Source organism: Nomascus leucogenys, chromosome 19 (genome assembly GCF_006542625.1).
Source record: "Nomascus leucogenys isolate Asia chromosome 19, Asia_NLE_v1, whole genome shotgun sequence".
In the NCBI taxonomy this organism is placed as follows: Eukaryota; Metazoa; Chordata; class Mammalia; order Primates; family Hylobatidae; genus Nomascus; species Nomascus leucogenys.
In genome coordinates, this window is record NC_044399.1 from 30,689,743 (window position 1) to 30,707,337 (window position 17,595).

At 45.5% G+C, this 17,595-nt stretch overlaps 1 protein-coding gene across 1 annotated transcript in view; it reads left to right on the top strand.

The window, feature by feature from the left end:
• The window catches only part of PLEKHM1 (pleckstrin homology and RUN domain containing M1), a 53,186-nt gene that overhangs the window by 11,305 nt on the left and 24,286 nt on the right, over positions 1-17,595 (top strand). The window contains exons 3-5 of the mRNA XM_030799784.1: positions 976-1,223; positions 4,000-4,626; positions 11,136-11,520. Of these exons, the coding sequence (XP_030655644.1) occupies positions 976-1,223; positions 4,000-4,626; positions 11,136-11,520 (1,260 nt within the window). The remainder of the gene's footprint in view (positions 1-975; positions 1,224-3,999; positions 4,627-11,135; positions 11,521-17,595) is intronic.

Genomic DNA, 17,595 nt, shown 5'->3' on the forward strand with positions numbered 1-17,595 from the left:
ACACCCAGCCTCTTTTTAGAATTTATCTAGTAGGTTTCCTGGTTGTCACCAGAAACCACTTCTCTAAAAAAAAAAAAAAAAAAAAAAAAAAAAAAAAAAAAAAAGTAGTCCTGTCCTCAGGAGAATCCTCATAGTACTATAGTACTATAGATCAGAAAGTATTATTTCCACTTTAACAGATAAGGAAATTGAGGCTCAAAGAGGTTAAATGGAATGTCTGAGGAGGCCCATCTGGTTACTGACAGCTAGGACTGAGCCTAGTCCTCTGGCTTCCAGGCCTAGGATCTTTCTTTTTTTGAGACAAGGTCTTGCTATGTTGCCCAGGCTGGAGTACAGCGGTGTGATCACAGCTCACTGCAGCCTTGAACTCCTGGACTCAAGCAGTCCTCCTGCCTCTGACCTCCCAAAGTTCTGGGATCACAGGCTTGAGCCACCACGCCCAGCCTAGGATCTTTCTTAACGTAAGCCATGCTCCTGTTCTCCTCATGTTTTTATTGTTCTAAAGCAGTATGGGGTTTTTTTGGTTTGTTTTTGCCTCTTGGCTTACTGATTCTCTACAGAAGCTTGTCCATGTAAAAAAGGTGGGAAGCCCCACCCTTGTCCTAGATGGACTTACCAAGCTCCTATCACTGCAGCTATGGTGGGGCCAATATTTAAACACAAGATTCTATGGCTCTAAGTTCACTTAAGTTTGGTCTAAAAAACAAAAAGTATCTACACTAAAGGACATATGAAACAACAATAACGGTAATTACCTCTGGGTAGTGTGTGTGATTTTCCTTTTCTTCTCTATGCTTTATCTTTCTTTGCTGTAGTTAACAATGTGCTAATTTTGCAGAAGGAATCTACAGACACACCCATAGATGTGTGTGCATGTGGTTGCACATGTATTTGGCACCAGGTAAAGGATTACACTCTAGGGACTCTCCATAGGATTTTCTCCTAAAGGCTTGTGTTCTGTGTGGTGCTGCCTAGGTCATCAAGAAGAAGCTGGTGGGATCTGTGAAGGCCTTGCAGAAGCAGTACGTGTCCCTGGACACGGTGGTCACTAGTGAAGACGGAGATGCCAACACCATGTGCAGTGCCCTGGAGGCCGTATTTATCCATGGCCTGCATGCCAAGCACATCCGAGCTGAGGCCGGAGGAAAAAGGAAGAAAAGTGCCCACCAGAAGCCTCTGCCCCAGCCTGTCTTCTGGCCCCTCCTGAAAGCTGTCACCCACAAGTGAGATTTAGCTGTAGAGGTTTTGCTTTGCGAAGGAGCAGCAGAGTATGGGACACTTGGCTTTTCCTCTCCAGCTGTTCAGGAAGCCAACAGAGGTGCCCTGTGTTCTAGCATAGAGATAGGGTGAGGTAGGGGTTGAAAGTGTCTTCTAGAAAGGCTTATCTCTAGACCAAGCTTCCCAGCCAGTGTGCCAGCAGATCTTGAGACCCTCAGCACTCAGGCAAGAGCCTGTGGCTGCTTTGAGCCCTGGGACTGGTCACCTTTAGCAGGAAAAGCCTTTCTTGCCACACTGGGGCAGAGTTACATAGTTGCAACAGAGGTTGTGTGGCCTGCAAAGCCTAAAGAATTTACTATCTGGCCCTTTACAGAAAACGTTTGCTGACCCTGCCTTAGATTATTCAAACATCCGCATTGTAAATCTTTTTTTTTAGTTTGGGGGACGGAGTTTCGCTCTGTCACCCAGGCTGGAGTGCAATGGCGCGATCTCGGTTCACTGGCACCTCCGCCTCCCAGGTTCAAGCAATTCTCCTGCCTCAGCCTCCTGAGTAACTGGGACAACAGGCGCGCACCATCACGCCCAGCTGATTTTTGTATTTTTAGTAGAGATGGGGTTTTGCTATGTTGGTCAGGCTGCTCTCAAACTCCTGACCTTGTGATCCGCCCACCTCCGCCTCCCAAAGTGCTGGGATTATAGGCCTGAGCCACCGCGCCCAGCCATTAATGTTATCTCTTAAGGAGGTATGGGGTTATTTTTATTAAAGAGTGGAATCACGAAAAGCATATGAATATTCACCCTGAGACACTTATCTCTTTGACCCCTAACTGTCTGGGCTTTTGAGCAAGTAGCCGGCACTGTGCCTCTAAGGACTACTAAATGCCACCTTCAGCCCAAAAGAAGCCTTGTCAGTCTCTAATCTTCCTTTCCATGCCAACTGCCACTGCCTTGTCTCACGTTCTTTCCTGGGTGACACTGGCTTTCTGTTTATCCCCCTTATCTCACTCTGTCTTTCCTTGAGTCCATCATCTGGTCAACATTTACTGAGCTGAAGCTCCCTGGAGCTACTCACTGAGCGTAGTAGAGTGCGGTCTACATTCCCATGGAGGAGATAAACCCGCGCCAGGGACTGTGGTAACTCAGAGGGGCATGTACATCAGACTGAGGCATTCCGGGACTGAGTTTGGTACACCTGGGGTCTGATCTCCTTATGCAGAACATCTACCCTGCAGTCTGCATGACTGCGGTCAAGTCACTTTTCTAAACAAAAATCTGTAGCCCACAGGCTCCCAGATGCTAGCCTGGAGACTGATTCACTAGGTTGGGGCTCCAGAACTTGTATCCTGCTCAAGTTCCCCAGGGGATTCTTGTGCATGGCTGGGTGTGGGGCCATTGCCCCATGTTGCCTTATTGATTTGATATTTAAGACCCTCTCTTTCCTGGCCTTGCAACCAAACCACCCACTCTTCCACAACATGCTATAATTGGAGCGCTCCCCAATCCTCTTACAGGGTTGTTGATTTCCTACCCTTTATGCCTTTTTTCATCAGTCCCTTGTGCCTGAGGGCAGGGACCATGTCTTTACCCTGCATCTTCTCTGCTCCAAGGACTTTGCACTTAAAGAGCTCTGAGAGCATGCCTTGGATGAGCAGATGTGTCAGGGGCCCAGTGGTAGTTGGAATGAACATGGAAATTACCTTTCACAATTCCAATCTCAAAAAATATATATATGTAATATGTAAATATATATAATTTATATTTATATATTGTATATTTATATATTATATATAATATACTTATATATTTATATATTATATATACTTATATATAAATGTATTATATATAGATAATTATATATAAATATATATAATAAATATATATTTATTATAAATATATTATAATATATAATATAATTATAATAAATATATAATATTATAATATATAATAAATATATATATTATAATATATTATAATATATCTATAATAAATATATATATTATAAATATATATAATAAGTATATATATTATATTATAAATATATATAATAAATATATAATAATATATATAATAAATATATATTATAATATATAATAAATATAATAAATATAATAATATATAATAAATATATAATATTATAAATATATATATTATAATATATAATAAATATATATTATAATGTGTATATTATATAATAAATATATATTATAATATATATTATATAATAAATATATATAATATATATTATATTATTATATATATTATAATATATAATACATATATATTATAAGTATATATACACAATAAATATATATATTATATTATAAATATATATATATAGCCTAGGTCGGAGTGCAGTGGTGCAATCTCCGCTCACTATTGCCTAGGTCGGAGTGCAGTGGTGCAATCTCCGCTCACTGTGACCTTTGCTTCCCAGGCTCAAGCTATCCTTCCACCTCAACCTCTCGAGTAGCTGGGTAGCTGGGACTACATGTGCAAGCCACCACATCTGGCTATGTTGTTGTTGTAGAGACAGAGTTTCATCCTGTTGCCCAGGCTGGTCACGAACTCCTGAGCTCAAGTGATCCGCCTGCCTTGGCCTCCCAAAGTGCTGGGATTACAGGCGTGAGCCACCACATCTGGCCTAAAACACTATTACCCAATATTTTTTCATGCCTGTATCTATTTGCAGTGGTTAGTCCTGGTTCCTGCTAACCAGTGGATAAAAGCACATCTCTGTGATTTGGAGTAGTTTCTTGAAACACGTCTGTTCTCCCTTCCCAGACACATCATCTCAGAGTTGGAGCACCTGACGTTTGTCAACACGGATGTGGGCCGCTGCCGGGCATGGCTGCGGCTGGCCCTGAACGACGGCCTGATGGAGTGCTACCTGAAGCTGCTGCTGCAGGAGCAGGCCCGCCTGCATGAGTACTATCAGCCCACCGCCCTGCTCCGGGATGCTGAGGAGAGCGAGTTCCTCCTTAGCTTCCTGCAGGGCCTCACGTCCTTGTCCTTCGAACTCTCCTACAAGTCTGCCATCTTAAATGAGTGGACGCTCACCCCACTGGCCCTGTCTGGGCTTTGCCCGCTTTCTGAGCTGGACGCTCTCTCTACCTCTGGTGCAGAACTACAGCGGAAGGAATCTCTGGATTCCATTTCCCATTCCTCAGGCTCTGAGGACATCGAAGTCCATCACTCGGGCCATAAGATACGGAGGAACCAGAAGCTGACTGCCTCCTCCCTCAGCCTGGACACGGCCAGTTCATCCCAGCTGTCCTGTAGCCTAAACTCTGATAGCTGCTTACTCCAAGAGAATGGCTCCAAGAGTCCAGACCATTGCGAGGAGCCCATGTCCTACGACTCAGACCTGGGCACAGCAAATGCTGAGGACTCAGACCGGTCTCTGCAAGAGTGAGTACCCTGCCCCCACTCCTTCCCATCTTCTCTCCTCCCTCCTTTCTTTCCTCTCCTCCTCCCTTTCTTCCCATAGCATGTGATTGTCTGTTCCCGAACTCTATTAGTAATTAAAGAAAGCCAAGGGAGTCATCGACTTCTCCAGGGACTGGAGTCGCTGGGAACTGTAGCAGGCAATACAGGCATAGAGGAGAAAGTGGACTTAGAACAGCTTAGAGCCGGTTTGGGTTCCAGCTCTGCCCCGGTGACTTTTAGCAAGTTACTTGGCCGGGTGTGGTGGCTCATGCCTGAAATCCCAGCACTTGGGAGGCTGAGGCAGGAGGATTGCTTGAGCCCAGGAGTTTGAGGCCAGCCTGGGTAATGTAGCAAGATCCCACCTCTAAATTAAAAAAATAAAATAAAACCAAAACTAAAAACAAACAATAACAACAAAAAAACAAGATACTTAGTCTCTACAAGGCACAGTGTAAAATATTGTTGTCTTCATCTAGAAGGAAGGAAACTAATAGGTCAGAGTACATTTAAAACTTCCAACAAATAGATGAAACATAATGCATAAGAGTGTGACTTCACAGAATACCTCCTGGGGGCCACAGGACCTGAGTGCTGCATGCAGGAGGTGGTGGACAGCTGGGGACAGACAGATGTGTGGAAGAGTATGTGGGGCAGATGAACTAGGCTGAAGAGAGAACTGGGCAGAGCCTTCTTTGCACAGCCTTTTAAAAATTTTTTTGCAGCCGGGCACAGTGGCTCACGCCTGTAATCCCAGCACTTTGGGAGGCCAAGGCAGGTGGATCACGAGGTCAGGAGATTGAGACCATCCTGACTAACATGGTGAAACCCCGTCTCTACTAAAAATACAAAAAATTAGCCGGGCATGGTGGCGGGTGCCTGTAGTCCCAGCTACATGGGAGGCTGAGGCAGGAGAATGGCGTGAACCCGGGAGGTGGAGCTTGCAGTGAGCTGAGACCACGCCACTGCACTCCAGCCTGGGCGACAGAGCGAGACTCTGTCTCAAAAAAAAAAAAAAAAAAAAAATTTGCTTAATCTTTTTATGGTTAAAAAAAATCTAAAACGTATACAGTGAAAGCCTTTCCCATTCCTGTTCTCCCTCTACCCTATTCTTTCCTCCCACCCCTAAAACCATAATAATCAATTTCTTGTATATTCTTCCAGATTTCTAAATGCATCTATAACAAATACCAGTATAAAGATTTTCAGCTGGGCGCAGTGGCTCACGCCTGTAATCCCAGCATTTTGGGAGGCCGAGGCGGGCTGATCACAAAGTCAAGAGATCGAGACCTTTCTGGCTAACACGGTGAAACCCCATCTCTACTAAAAATACAAAAAATTAGCTGGGTGTGGTGGCGGGCGCCTGAAGTCCCAGCTACTCAGGAGGCTGAGGCAGGAGAATGGTGTGGACCCGGGAGGCGGAGCTTGCAGTGAGCCGAAATTGTGCCACTGCGCTTCAGCCTGGGCGACAGAGTGAGACTCTGTCCCAAAAAAAAAAAAAAAAAAAAAAAAAAAAGATTTTTAAAATTTCTTCCTTATTTATTACTTTCTCCCCTAAAAAGGCAGTATATACACACTGTTCTATATCGTGTTTTGGAGAAGATCTTTTCATATCAGAGCTTCTTCGTTCTTTTATTTTTATTTTTATTTTTTATAGAGACGGGGGTCTCACTGTGTTGCCCAGGCTGGTCTTGAACTCCTGGGCTCAAGAGATCTTCCTGCCTCAGGCTCCCAAAGTGCTGGGGATTACAGGCGTGAGCCACCACGCCTAGCCTCATTCTTTTTTTTTCTATTGCATATTGTTCTAGTGTATGAATGTACCTTAGTTTACTTAATCAGCCCAGTATTTAATGGGTGCTGGGGCCTGTGTTTTCATAAATAACCTTGTGTATGTGGTCTTTTAGTTCTGCATAGCTATCTCTGTTCAGTAAACTCCCAGAAGCAAAATTGCTGAGCAAAAGGATAGACTAATATGGAATGTTCACAGATTATTGCCCATTTACACTCCACCAGGAATGTCCTTGTTTCTTAGCCTTGCCAACTGATGGTATTAGTGAACTTTTGGAATATTTGCTCATCTGATAGGTGGAAAATGAGAACTTCTTATTAAAAGCCTCCTTCACTTGGATCCATGTTGCATCAGCGGAAAAGAAGGTCCCACGTGTTTGGGACCTTCTTTCCACTCATCTTGTGCCCTCGCCTTGGTTGAGGTCCCTCCACGGTTCTTATCCAGCATGGAAAGAGCACCAGCATTTGGTGGTGTTATGGACTGGTCTTGGAGCAGACCTAGTTTCAAGTCCTGTTCTACCACTTACAAGCCCAGGAAGGTCAGGCACATTGCTTGTTAGTCAAACACATATAAGAGATTGTCTCATAGGCCCAGAAATGGCTTCTGAGCACATTAGGTGGAGTTTTCAAATGTTAAATGGAGGAATTTAGATAGAATACATTGGGGAGGAACAATCTCTGCCTCCCGTGACCACTGGGACCATGGCATGACAGGCCTGCAGTGTGATCCGGGCACAGGGCATGACCTAGGTTCACTCACCTGTCAGTCCTTCCTGTGTGTCTGCCTCCTCTGCAGACCAGCTAGCCATCCCCTTGTCATATGTCTCGCCTTTATCTCATATGTCTTGTGATTGGAAAATTCCAGCTTAAGGTCACTGAATCAGTAACCATCCTCTCTGTGCAGGAAGTGTTGTCCTGGCTATTGTGGGGAAACTGGAGGGGCAAGGGTCAGGATGTATAGACAAATGCCAGACAGTGGTGTGAGTAACTGGCAAATGTAAGACATACAGATGCACAAACACACAGCCAGCACCAGCATTTGTAGAGCTGGGCCTTGAAGTTAGTCCTTGAGCATCCACAGAGACCAGCATTTCTTGAAGTGTATATTTCAAGGGTAAAATGTTCTCACCCATACTTAGAGTTCATCAAAGTTATTACATTTTTTAAATATTTGTAACTTGAAATTAGACATAAATTCCTTGTGCTTATCATTAGACATATGAAATCAAAACATCCACAAATTAAACATAAAGAAAAGCATAAAAGACACAACATTCAAAATGAAATTTATTAATATAAAGCGGTTCTGTTTGGCAGAAACCAAATTGCAATTGGCCTAGTGAATTGACTGTCCTGAATAGCTTCTTCCGTGTAGATTGGATCTGTATTATAATCATCACTGGATGGCGTAGGTATAGTTCGGAGGGTTTGCGTACTTAGATTTAAGTACTTAGAATGGTCCCTGGCACAGAGGCATCAATAGTGCTCAATTGATGGTATTGTTGTATTTTATTTTATTCTATATTTTATTTATTTTTTGAAACGGAGTCTCTCTCTGTCCCCCAGGCTGGAGTGCAGTGGCATGATCTTGGCTCACTGCAACCTCCGCCTCCTGGGTTCAAGCGATTCTACCTCAGCCTCCCGAGTAGCTGGGATTATAGGGGCCTGCCACCACACCCAGCTAATTTTTGTACTTGTTGTAGAGAAAGGATTTCACTATGTTGGCCAGGTGACCTCCTGACCTCAGGTGATCTGCCTGCCTCAGCCTCTCAAAGTGCTGGGATTACAGGCATGAGCCACCACGCCCAGCCTGGGTAGACATATGTTTTTAATTCTCTTAGATACGTAGGGGTGGAATTGCTGGGTCATATGTAACTCTATGTTTAACTTTTTGAGGAACTACCGAATTGTTTTCTGCAGTAGTTGCGTCATTTTACATCCCCACCACTAATATATACGAGCTTTAATTTCTCTACATCTTTGCCCACCCTTATTATTTTCTGTCTTTTTTATTATAATCAACCCAGTGGGTATAAAGTGGTATTTCATTGTAGTTTTGATTTGCATTTCTCCGATGACTAATAATGTTGAGTACCTTTTCATGTGCTTATCAAACATTTGATATCTTCTTTGGAGAAATGTCTGTTCAGATCGTTTGCCCATTTAAAAATTTAGTTATTTGTCTTTTTATTGTTGATTTGTAAGTGTTCTGTATATATTCTGGATAATAGGCCTTTCTGTATAATTTAAAAATATTTCCCCCATTCTTTGAGTTGTCTTTTTACTTTCTTGATAGTATCCTTTAAAACACAAACGTTTTGGCCAGGCATGGTGGCTCACTCCTGTAATCCCATCACTTTGGGAGGCCGAAGCGGGCAGATCACTAGGTCAGGAGATCGAGACCATCCTGGTTAATACGGTGAAACCCCATCTCTACTAAAAAAAAAATACAAAAAATTAGCTGGGTGTTGTGGCGGGCGTCTGTAGTCCTGGCTAATCGGGAGGCTGAGGCAGGAGAATGGCATGAACCCAGGAGGCGGAGCTTGCAGTGAGCCGAGATGGCGCCACTGCACTCCAGCCTGGGCGACAGAGTGAGACTCAGTCTCAAAAAAAAAAAAAAAAAAAAAAAAAAAAAAAAAAAAAAAAAAAAAACCACACAAGCATTTTTTATTTTTGTTTTTTGAAACAGAGTTTCACTCTGTTGCCCAGGCTGGAGTGCAGTGGTGTGATCTCGGCTCACTGCAGCCTCCCCCTCCCGGGTTCAAGTGATTCTCCTGCCTCAGCCCCCCGAGTAGCTGGGATTACAGGTGTGCACCACCACGCCCAACTAATTTTTGTATTTTCATTAGAGACAGGGTTTCACTATGTTGGCCAGGCTGATCTCGAACTCCTGGCCTCAGGTGATCCACCCGCCTTGGCCTCCAAAGTGCTGGGATTACAATTTATTTTTTATTGCTTTCTTATGCCGTAGATCTCACATCTAAGAAACCATTGCCTAATCCAAAGACATGAAGTTTATACCTCTCTTTCCTTCTAAGAGTTTTACAGTTTTAGCTCTTACCTTTAGGTCTTTAATCCACTTTGAGTTAATTTTTGTATACAATGTGAGATAGCAGTCCAGCTTTTTTCTTTTGCATGTGATTATCCACTTATCTCAGCACAATTGTTGAAAAGACTATTCCCTCCCCATTAAAATGTGTTGGTGTCTGTGTTGAAAATCAGTTACTTTTTTTTTTTGAGATGGAGTCTCGCTCTTTCACCCAGGCTGGATTGCAGTGGCACAATCTCGGCTCACTGCAACCTCCACCTCCCGGGTTCGAGCAATTCTCTGCCTCAGCCTCCTGAGTAGCTGGGATTACAGGTGCCTGCCACCAAGCCTGGCTAATTCTTGTATTTTTAGTAGAGATGGGGTTTTACCATCTTGGCCATGCTAGTCTTGAACTCCTGATCTTGTGATTCTACCCACCTCAGCCTCCTAAAGTGCTGGGATTACAGACATGAGCCACCACACCCAGTCAAAATCAGTTATGGATTGGTCACCTATTCTTGACTATAATGTCTTGAAATGTTGTTTGGGGTTAAGATGGTGCAGAGCTCACTGGGAAGACAAGTTTCAGGTAAGCAACTTGAATTCTAAAATCCTCATTTCCATAAGCCCAAATTAAGCAGAGCTTCATGTATCTTCTGGACCTAGTCCAAGCCATCAGGGCAGATGCATAGAGGCTTTGGGACCTTAGACAGCCTGTGGTCACCTGAACCTGGCTTTGCCCATGACATGCTCCCCTGGTTTTATAAGCAGAACAGATAGCAAATGGGTTTATTTTCAAAATGGAGCTTGGATCTTCAGAAGCCTCAGGAGAGGGAGGAGCAGTTGCTAGTCAGTGCACATTCCAGAGGGCCCAGGGCATGTTTCTGTGCAGTGTGTATGTGTGAGTGTGTGTGTGCACGCACGTGTACCAAGGCAGTAACATTTGCTCCCTGTGGCCCCAGGAAGCAGCACGGAGGAGACAGGGAGTGGCAGTCCCACCATGGAGAGTGAGCAGGGGCACATCTCAGGTGTACTCATATCCACCCTCACACACCTGGTATACACTGAGCTCCAGCAGCAGTTTCTGGGGATGTGAGGCTTCGCTGTCTCCACATCCAGTCCAGCTCTGAGGGGACCAGTCCTTGCACCTCCCCTTGCTGTCCCAGTGCCTGCACAGGAACAAAGTATGACCTCGCTTAGGAAACCTGCCTAGCCCTCGCTTCTCCTAGTCCCTGCCCCACGGCACAGAGTCCTGGCACCTCTACTCCCTGTGCTGGGGAGGAGGAGGCTCTGCTGCATACCATGTTTGGGGATATGATTGCCCACATAACCATGTGTTTGGCTGAGCAAGCTCTCCAGGCCCACAGCTAGCCTGCTCAGAATGCCAGTAAGTCCTCATTCATACCAAGTCCTCTTTCTCTGGGGAGCTTTTTCACCTGAGATCCCAGGCTCCACAAATCACCTGTCCACCCAGTCTGCCTAAATCCTGGCCAGGAAAAAAAACGTGGTGGGAGTGTCAGAGGAGGACCGTGTGAGGGGGAGTGCAGTGGATAATTTAGAGGGTGTGGGTTGTTTTAAATCATAAAACAGCAGTTTTGCATTCTTCCCTCTGCCCCAGTTGCCTTGGGCATTATCGCAGACAACCTGTCACACAGGTTTCTTTGTTTAAAACTTCTAGGGTATTGTTGGAATTCAGCAAAGCCCAGGTAAACTCTGTGCCAACCAACGGACTGAGCCAAGAAACGGAGATCCCCACACCACAGGCCTCGCTCTCCTTCCATGGCCTCAACACCAGCACACACCTGCACTGTGAGGCACCTGCAGAGCCCCTTCCTGCCCAGGCAGCCTCTGGAACTCAAGATGGTGTCCACGTGCAGGAGCTGCGTCCCCGGGCGCCCAGCACCCTGGACTTACAGCAGCCTGTAGAGAGCACCTCAGGCCAGCAGCCTTCTAGTACTGTCAGCGAGACAGCCAGAGAAGTGGGCCAAGGGAGCGGCCCGCAGAAGGCCCAGACTCATGACGGAGCTGGTCTGAAGCTGGTAGTTTCCTCACCCACCAGTCCGGTGAGTGGTGCAAGCCATTCAGGGGGCAGTCTTGGGAAATGTCAGCTGACACAGGGTTTCCCCAGCTAGTGACCCTGAGTGGTCTCTGCCTTCTGCCTGTTAGCCTTCCTCTCCCTGCATAGTGATAGTGTTAATAGCATCATGATGATGGGGCTCATGTTTCTTGGCATATGAGCTGTAGATATAAGCCCGGCACTGTGCTGATCACTTCCCGTGTGTATCTCCTGTCATTTTCACGTCACTTTGTGAAGGTCGTTCTCATCTGACCGCAGTCTCAGCTCTTTAACCACTACCACTCACCAGCATAAGGCCTTGGGCAAGTCACTTCAGCTCTCTGAACCTTCATTTCCTCCTTAGTACTTGTTATTATTAAATTAATATTTTTTGATTTTTGGTTTTTGGTATTTTTTTCAGATGGAGTCTTGCTCTGTTGCCCAGGCTGGAGTACAGTGGCACAATCTCTGCTCACTGCCACCTTCACCTCCCGGGCTCAGCGATTCTCCTGCCTCAGCCTCTCGAGTAGCTGGGATTACAGGTGCCCACCTCCATGTCCGGCTAATTTTTGTATTTTTAGTAGAGATGGGGTTTCACCATGTTGGCCAGGCTGGTCTCGATCGTCTTGCCTCGGCCTCCTGAAGTGCTGGGATTACAGGCATGAGCCAGTGCACTCAGCCTATTAAATTAATATTTTTAGAAAATACTAGGCCTTGAACATATTCACTATGCAACATGACCCAGGTTTTAGAGCTGTGCTGTCTAATATGGCAGCTACAAGCCATGTGTGGCTGTTGAACACTTAAAATGTGGCAAGTCCAAATGGAGATGTGCCATGTGAAATAAGCGCTGGATTTCAACAACTTAGCATGATAAAAGAATAGAAAATTTCGGCCGGGCGCGGTGGCTCACGCTTGTAATCCCAGCACTTTGGGAGGCCGAGGCGGGTGGATCACGAGGTCAGGAGATCGAGACCACAGTGAAACCCCGTCTCTACTAAAAAATACAAAAAATTAGCCGGACGTGGTGGTGGGCGCCTGTAGTCCCAGCTACTCAGAGAGGCTGAGGCAGGAGAATGGCGTGAACCTGGGAGGTGGAGCTTGCAGTGAGCCGAGATTGCGCCACTGCACTCCAGCCTGGGCGACACAGCGAGACTCCAACTCAAAAAAAAAAAAAAAAAGAATAGAAAATCTCATTTTTATGGATTACAAGTTAAAATGAAAATATTTGGGGGCTGGGCATGGTGGCTCACACCTGTAACCCCAGCGCTTTGGGAGGCCAAGAGGGAGGATTGCTTGAGCCCAGGAGTTGGAGACCAAACTGGGCAACAAAGTGAGACCCCATCTGTACAAAAAATACAAAAATTAGCTGGGCATGGTGGTGTGTGGCTGTACATGTAGCATGAGGCTGTAGTTCATTCTTTTCCATTGTTCTGCAGTATTCCATTGTAAAAATATATCGCAACCTATTATCCATTCTCCCGTTAATGGACATTTAGGTTGTTTCCAGGTTTTGACTATTATGAAGAAAGCTGTAGTGAACATTCTCATACATGCTTTTGGAGAACCTCGGTGCTTATTTCTGTGGGTATATATACCTGGGAATGGAATTTCTAGGTCCTTGGGTGGCTTATGTTTAGCTTTAATAGATACCACCACCAAACAGTTTTCTAAAGTGTTTGTGCTAATTTATACTCATATTGGCAACAAATGAGCATTCTAGTTGCTCTTTATCCTGGCCAATGGTGTTACCAATCTTTTTAATTTTAGCCACTCTGGTAGATGTGTAGTGGTTTTAATTTTCACATCCTTGCTGACTAAAGATGATACCTTTTCATTTGCTTATTGGCCAGTCAATCCTCTTTTATAGAATGTCTGTCCAAGTTGTCATCCCAGTCTTAAATTGAGTTGTATGTGTATGTGTTGATTTGTAGGAGCTCTTTATATATTATAGATATAAGTCTTTTACTGGACAAAAATAGTATATATATCAAGTATCTTTTTCTAGTCTATAGGGCTTGACTTTTAAACCTCCTAATGGTATTTTTATTGAACAGAGATTCTTTTAATGATGTGCAGTTCATCAGTCTTTTTGTTTATGGTTTGCTTGGTTTTTGTCCCATTTAAGAGATATTCATCTCCCCCAAGGATCTGAAGGTATTTGCCTATATTATCTTCTAGAAGCTTTAGTGATTTATCTTTCACAATTAGGTTTATGATCTTTCTGGGATTAATTTTTGTGTGTGGTATTAGAAGTCAGAGCTCATATTTTTCCATATGGATATCTGATTGGCCTCGCTCTGTTTCTTGAATATGACCACGTAAATCACAAAATTGTCAGTGTGGGTCAGAGTCTTCGAATTTGCTACTCTGAAGATGCTTCAGTACATCCTGAAGATTTCCTTCCTGAAAATGAATGCTGTAGGACCCTGAAGGTTGTGACTGCACCTGCCAACTCAAGCTGAAGGCTGAAGAGGAAAGCTCTGCAGCCCCTTCCTCGAGCTGGAGGCAGAGTGACGTCTGCTGGGGATGCAGGCTGTGCGCCCCACAGGACTCCAGAGTGGCACTAACCATGTTGAGTTCACTCTTGCCCATGGTCTAGCTTCTGCTTTGCAGGCTCAGGCATCTTATCTTGCCAGGGCCTCAAAGCTGATGGGACAGAATAGCATCTTTGCTCACTAAGCTCTAACCCACCGGCCTTCTTGCAGCTCTGTAGTCCAAGCGAGCTCCTTCCAACATCAGGCTTCTTTAAAAAAAAATTTTTTTTTGAGGCAGAGTGTCACTCTGTCACCCAGGCTGAAGTACAGTGGTGCAATCTCAGCTCACTGAAACCTCCGCCTCCTAGGTTCAACTGATTCTCATGCCTCAGCTTCCCAAGTAGCTGGGATTACAGATGCCTACCACCATGCCCAGCTAATTTTTGTATTTTTAGTAGAGATAGGGTTTCACCATGTTGGCCAGGCTGGTCTCAAACTCCTGGCCTCAAGTGATCTGCCCACTTTGGCCTCCCAAAGTGCTGGTATTACAGGCATGAGCCACCATGCCTGGCCCAGCCTCAGGGTTTTACATTTGCTGTTCCTTCTTTCCTGACTCACTTCATTGTTGTCTCAGCCTTCCCTGACCGGACCCCCGTAGCTCAAAAGCACCATCCTCAGTGACTCTCTGTCCCATTCATCTGCTTGACTTTGCTTATAACACTCATCACTATGTGCAATTACAGTATATTATCTCTTTGTCTCCTTGTTTATTTTCTGTCTTCCTTACTAGAATATTAGCTCTATGATACAGAGCACCAGGCCTGTTCACTTCTGTATCATCAGCACCAAGCACTGTACCTGGGAGAAAGTAGGCATCGATGAATAGTTCTTGAACTCCCAAGAGACTCTTGAGATGCCAATTCCTAAGTTTATTTTATTCCCCCATCCTAGCTATAAGGCTGTTTGGAATGGTTCTTTTTCTTGGTATCTCCAGCAAGTACCTGGCCCAGAATCATACAAGATGTGTGAATAAATCATGACCATCCCAATGTCTTTAATATAAAATGACAAAGATAAGTCAAGGGGACTGGAAGGAAGGAGACAAATGTGAAATTTAAGATTATGGATGTTCAGGCTGGGTGTGATAGCTCACACCTCTAATCCTAGCACTTTGGGAGGCCAAAGTGGGTCATCGAAGTGTACCATCGAGTGGACAGGGTGGTCAGGTTGGTGTGATCATGGCAGGCTCTGTCTCTGTGCCAGCTACAGGGGACTCTGATTGCTGGAAGTTTGCTTAGGGAATGTGACATCTAAGCGCTTGGTGCTGAGTCTGATGTGAGAATCTCGGATCCTGCCCCCGTCCTGTGTCTGTCTCACAGGGACGTTGTGGATTCATTCACTGCTTATTCAGTAGGTAGTCGCCAGGTGCCACTGAATAGCCTGCCAGCTTACGTGGGCCTGCTGGGCCCCTGGCCTGTGGATGGTGCCAGGCTGTGCCCTGCATGTCTGCCCCTGTGGTCCTCATCTTTCTATACTTCTGTCAGTTAGCTCCGTGCTTTTTATTTGATGTTATTTTGGGGGAGATGTTGGGGTCACTGTCAAGTTTTATAGTGTAGAGACCCCTTCAGTCTTTCTTTTAAAAACATTTATTTTTAATTCATTGAACCCAAAACACCTACTATAAGCCAAGCACCATGTTAGGTGCTAGGGGTAGAGTGATACAACAGGACAGACAAAGGCCCTTTGGGAACAGACATTAAATTAGACAAATGATTATCCACATCATAATTACACTTGTGCCAAGCACTGGGAAGGAGAGGTGCAGGGAGTAGGGGCCTCTCAAGCGTGACGCATGTTTGGGATCTGGGGGTTGTGAGTTCATTTCAGTTTAACTCCCAAAAGGCAGTGTGAGTTCTAGGACTTGGTCTTAATCACTGTCCCCATGGACCACTTGCCCATGGTATGTGGTTCCCCTTCCACAGTTATGAGTACAGGCAGTTCCTTTGCCTGGCATAATGAGGACAGGCTGGACAAAGTCTCATCCTTCTGAAAGTGTCCCAGAGACCTTCGTCTCACTCCTCAGCCACACTCCTCTCGGGGATTCAGCTGTTGTATATGGTGTCATGAGCCCTTTAGTAACGCAAGGTGGCATTTCTCTGTCTTGGGTCCCTGGTGGCAGTTGCAGCTCTGGTATAGATCCTTAGTCGGTGATAGTTTCTCTCCACTGTTAAAGGGCAGGGTGCTGGCCAGACATGGACCCTGAGTGAGCAGGTTGTCGGAAGGTGGTGGGAAAAAAGGAGAGAAGGGGGCCAGGTGCAGTGGCTCACGCCTGTAATCCCAGCACTTTGGGAGGCCGAGGCAGGTGGATCACCTGAAGTCGGGAGTTTGAGACCAGCCTGACTAATATGGTGAAACCCCATCTGTACTAAAAATACAAAAATTAGCCAAGCATGATGGCATGAGCCTATTATCCCAGCTACTCAGGAGGCTGAGGCAGGAGAACCACTTGAACCTGGGAGGCAAAGGTTGCAGTGAGCCGAGATCACACCACTGCGACCCAGCCTGGGCGACAGAGTAAGACTCCATCTCTAAAAGAAAAAAAGGACAGAAGAGAGAAACACTGGTGTTCATGCGTGCACTCTCTCTCACACCCTCTCCCTGCTCCCCACCCGCCTGGGGCCAGGGGCACACAGCGTCAGAGCTCTGTCCAGGCCCACGTGCAGAAGCTCCAAGGAACCTGCATTTCCACTGTTTTTTCCCCGTTGCTTAAGAGAGCAAAAGATGTTCCCTAGTTTCATTTCCTGGCAGCTGTGCTCAATGGACTGTGTCTGAACATTTCCTAGTAGTCTCTTCCCTCAAAGGAGAGAGAAGTCCTCCCCAGTGAATGTCCATAAACTTTTTTTTTTCTTTGAGACAGACTCTTGCACTGTTGCCCAGGTGGGAGTGCAATAGCTCCATCCATCTCGGCTCACTGCAACCCCTGCCTCCAAGGCTCAAGCAATTCTTGTGCCTCAGCCTCCCGAGTAGCTGGGATTACAGGCATGCACCACCACGTCCAGCTAATTTTTGTATTTTTAGTAGAGACGGGGTTTCTCCATGTTGGCCAGGCTGGTCTCAAACTTCTGGCCTCAAGCAATTTTCCTGCCTCAGCCTCCCAAAGTGCTGGGATTACAGGCGTGATCCATCACGCCTATTCTGCATGTCCATAGCTTAAAATTTACATTTGCCTCCTTCCTTCCAGTCCACTTGACCCACCTTTGTTATTTTATGTTAAAGACATTGGGATGGTCATGATTTATACCCTCATCTTGTATGACTCTGGGGCAGGCACTTGCTGGAGATATCAAGAAAACCATTCCAAACAGCCTTATAGACGCTAGAATGAGGGTAAGCACAGAATATTGTGGGATCCCAGTAGGGGCCCTAACCCAGCTAGGGGGTGGGAAGGGGTGGAGGCTGGGGAAGGGTGAGAGAAGTTTCCAGGCAGAGGTGATGGATGTCTCCTGAGCTGAGTCTTCAGGGACAGTGCCCTCTCCCACCAGGCGCTGGAGATCACACAACTTCCCAGGTGTAAGTGAGGCTGCCAGGACAGCCACAGGGTTGCC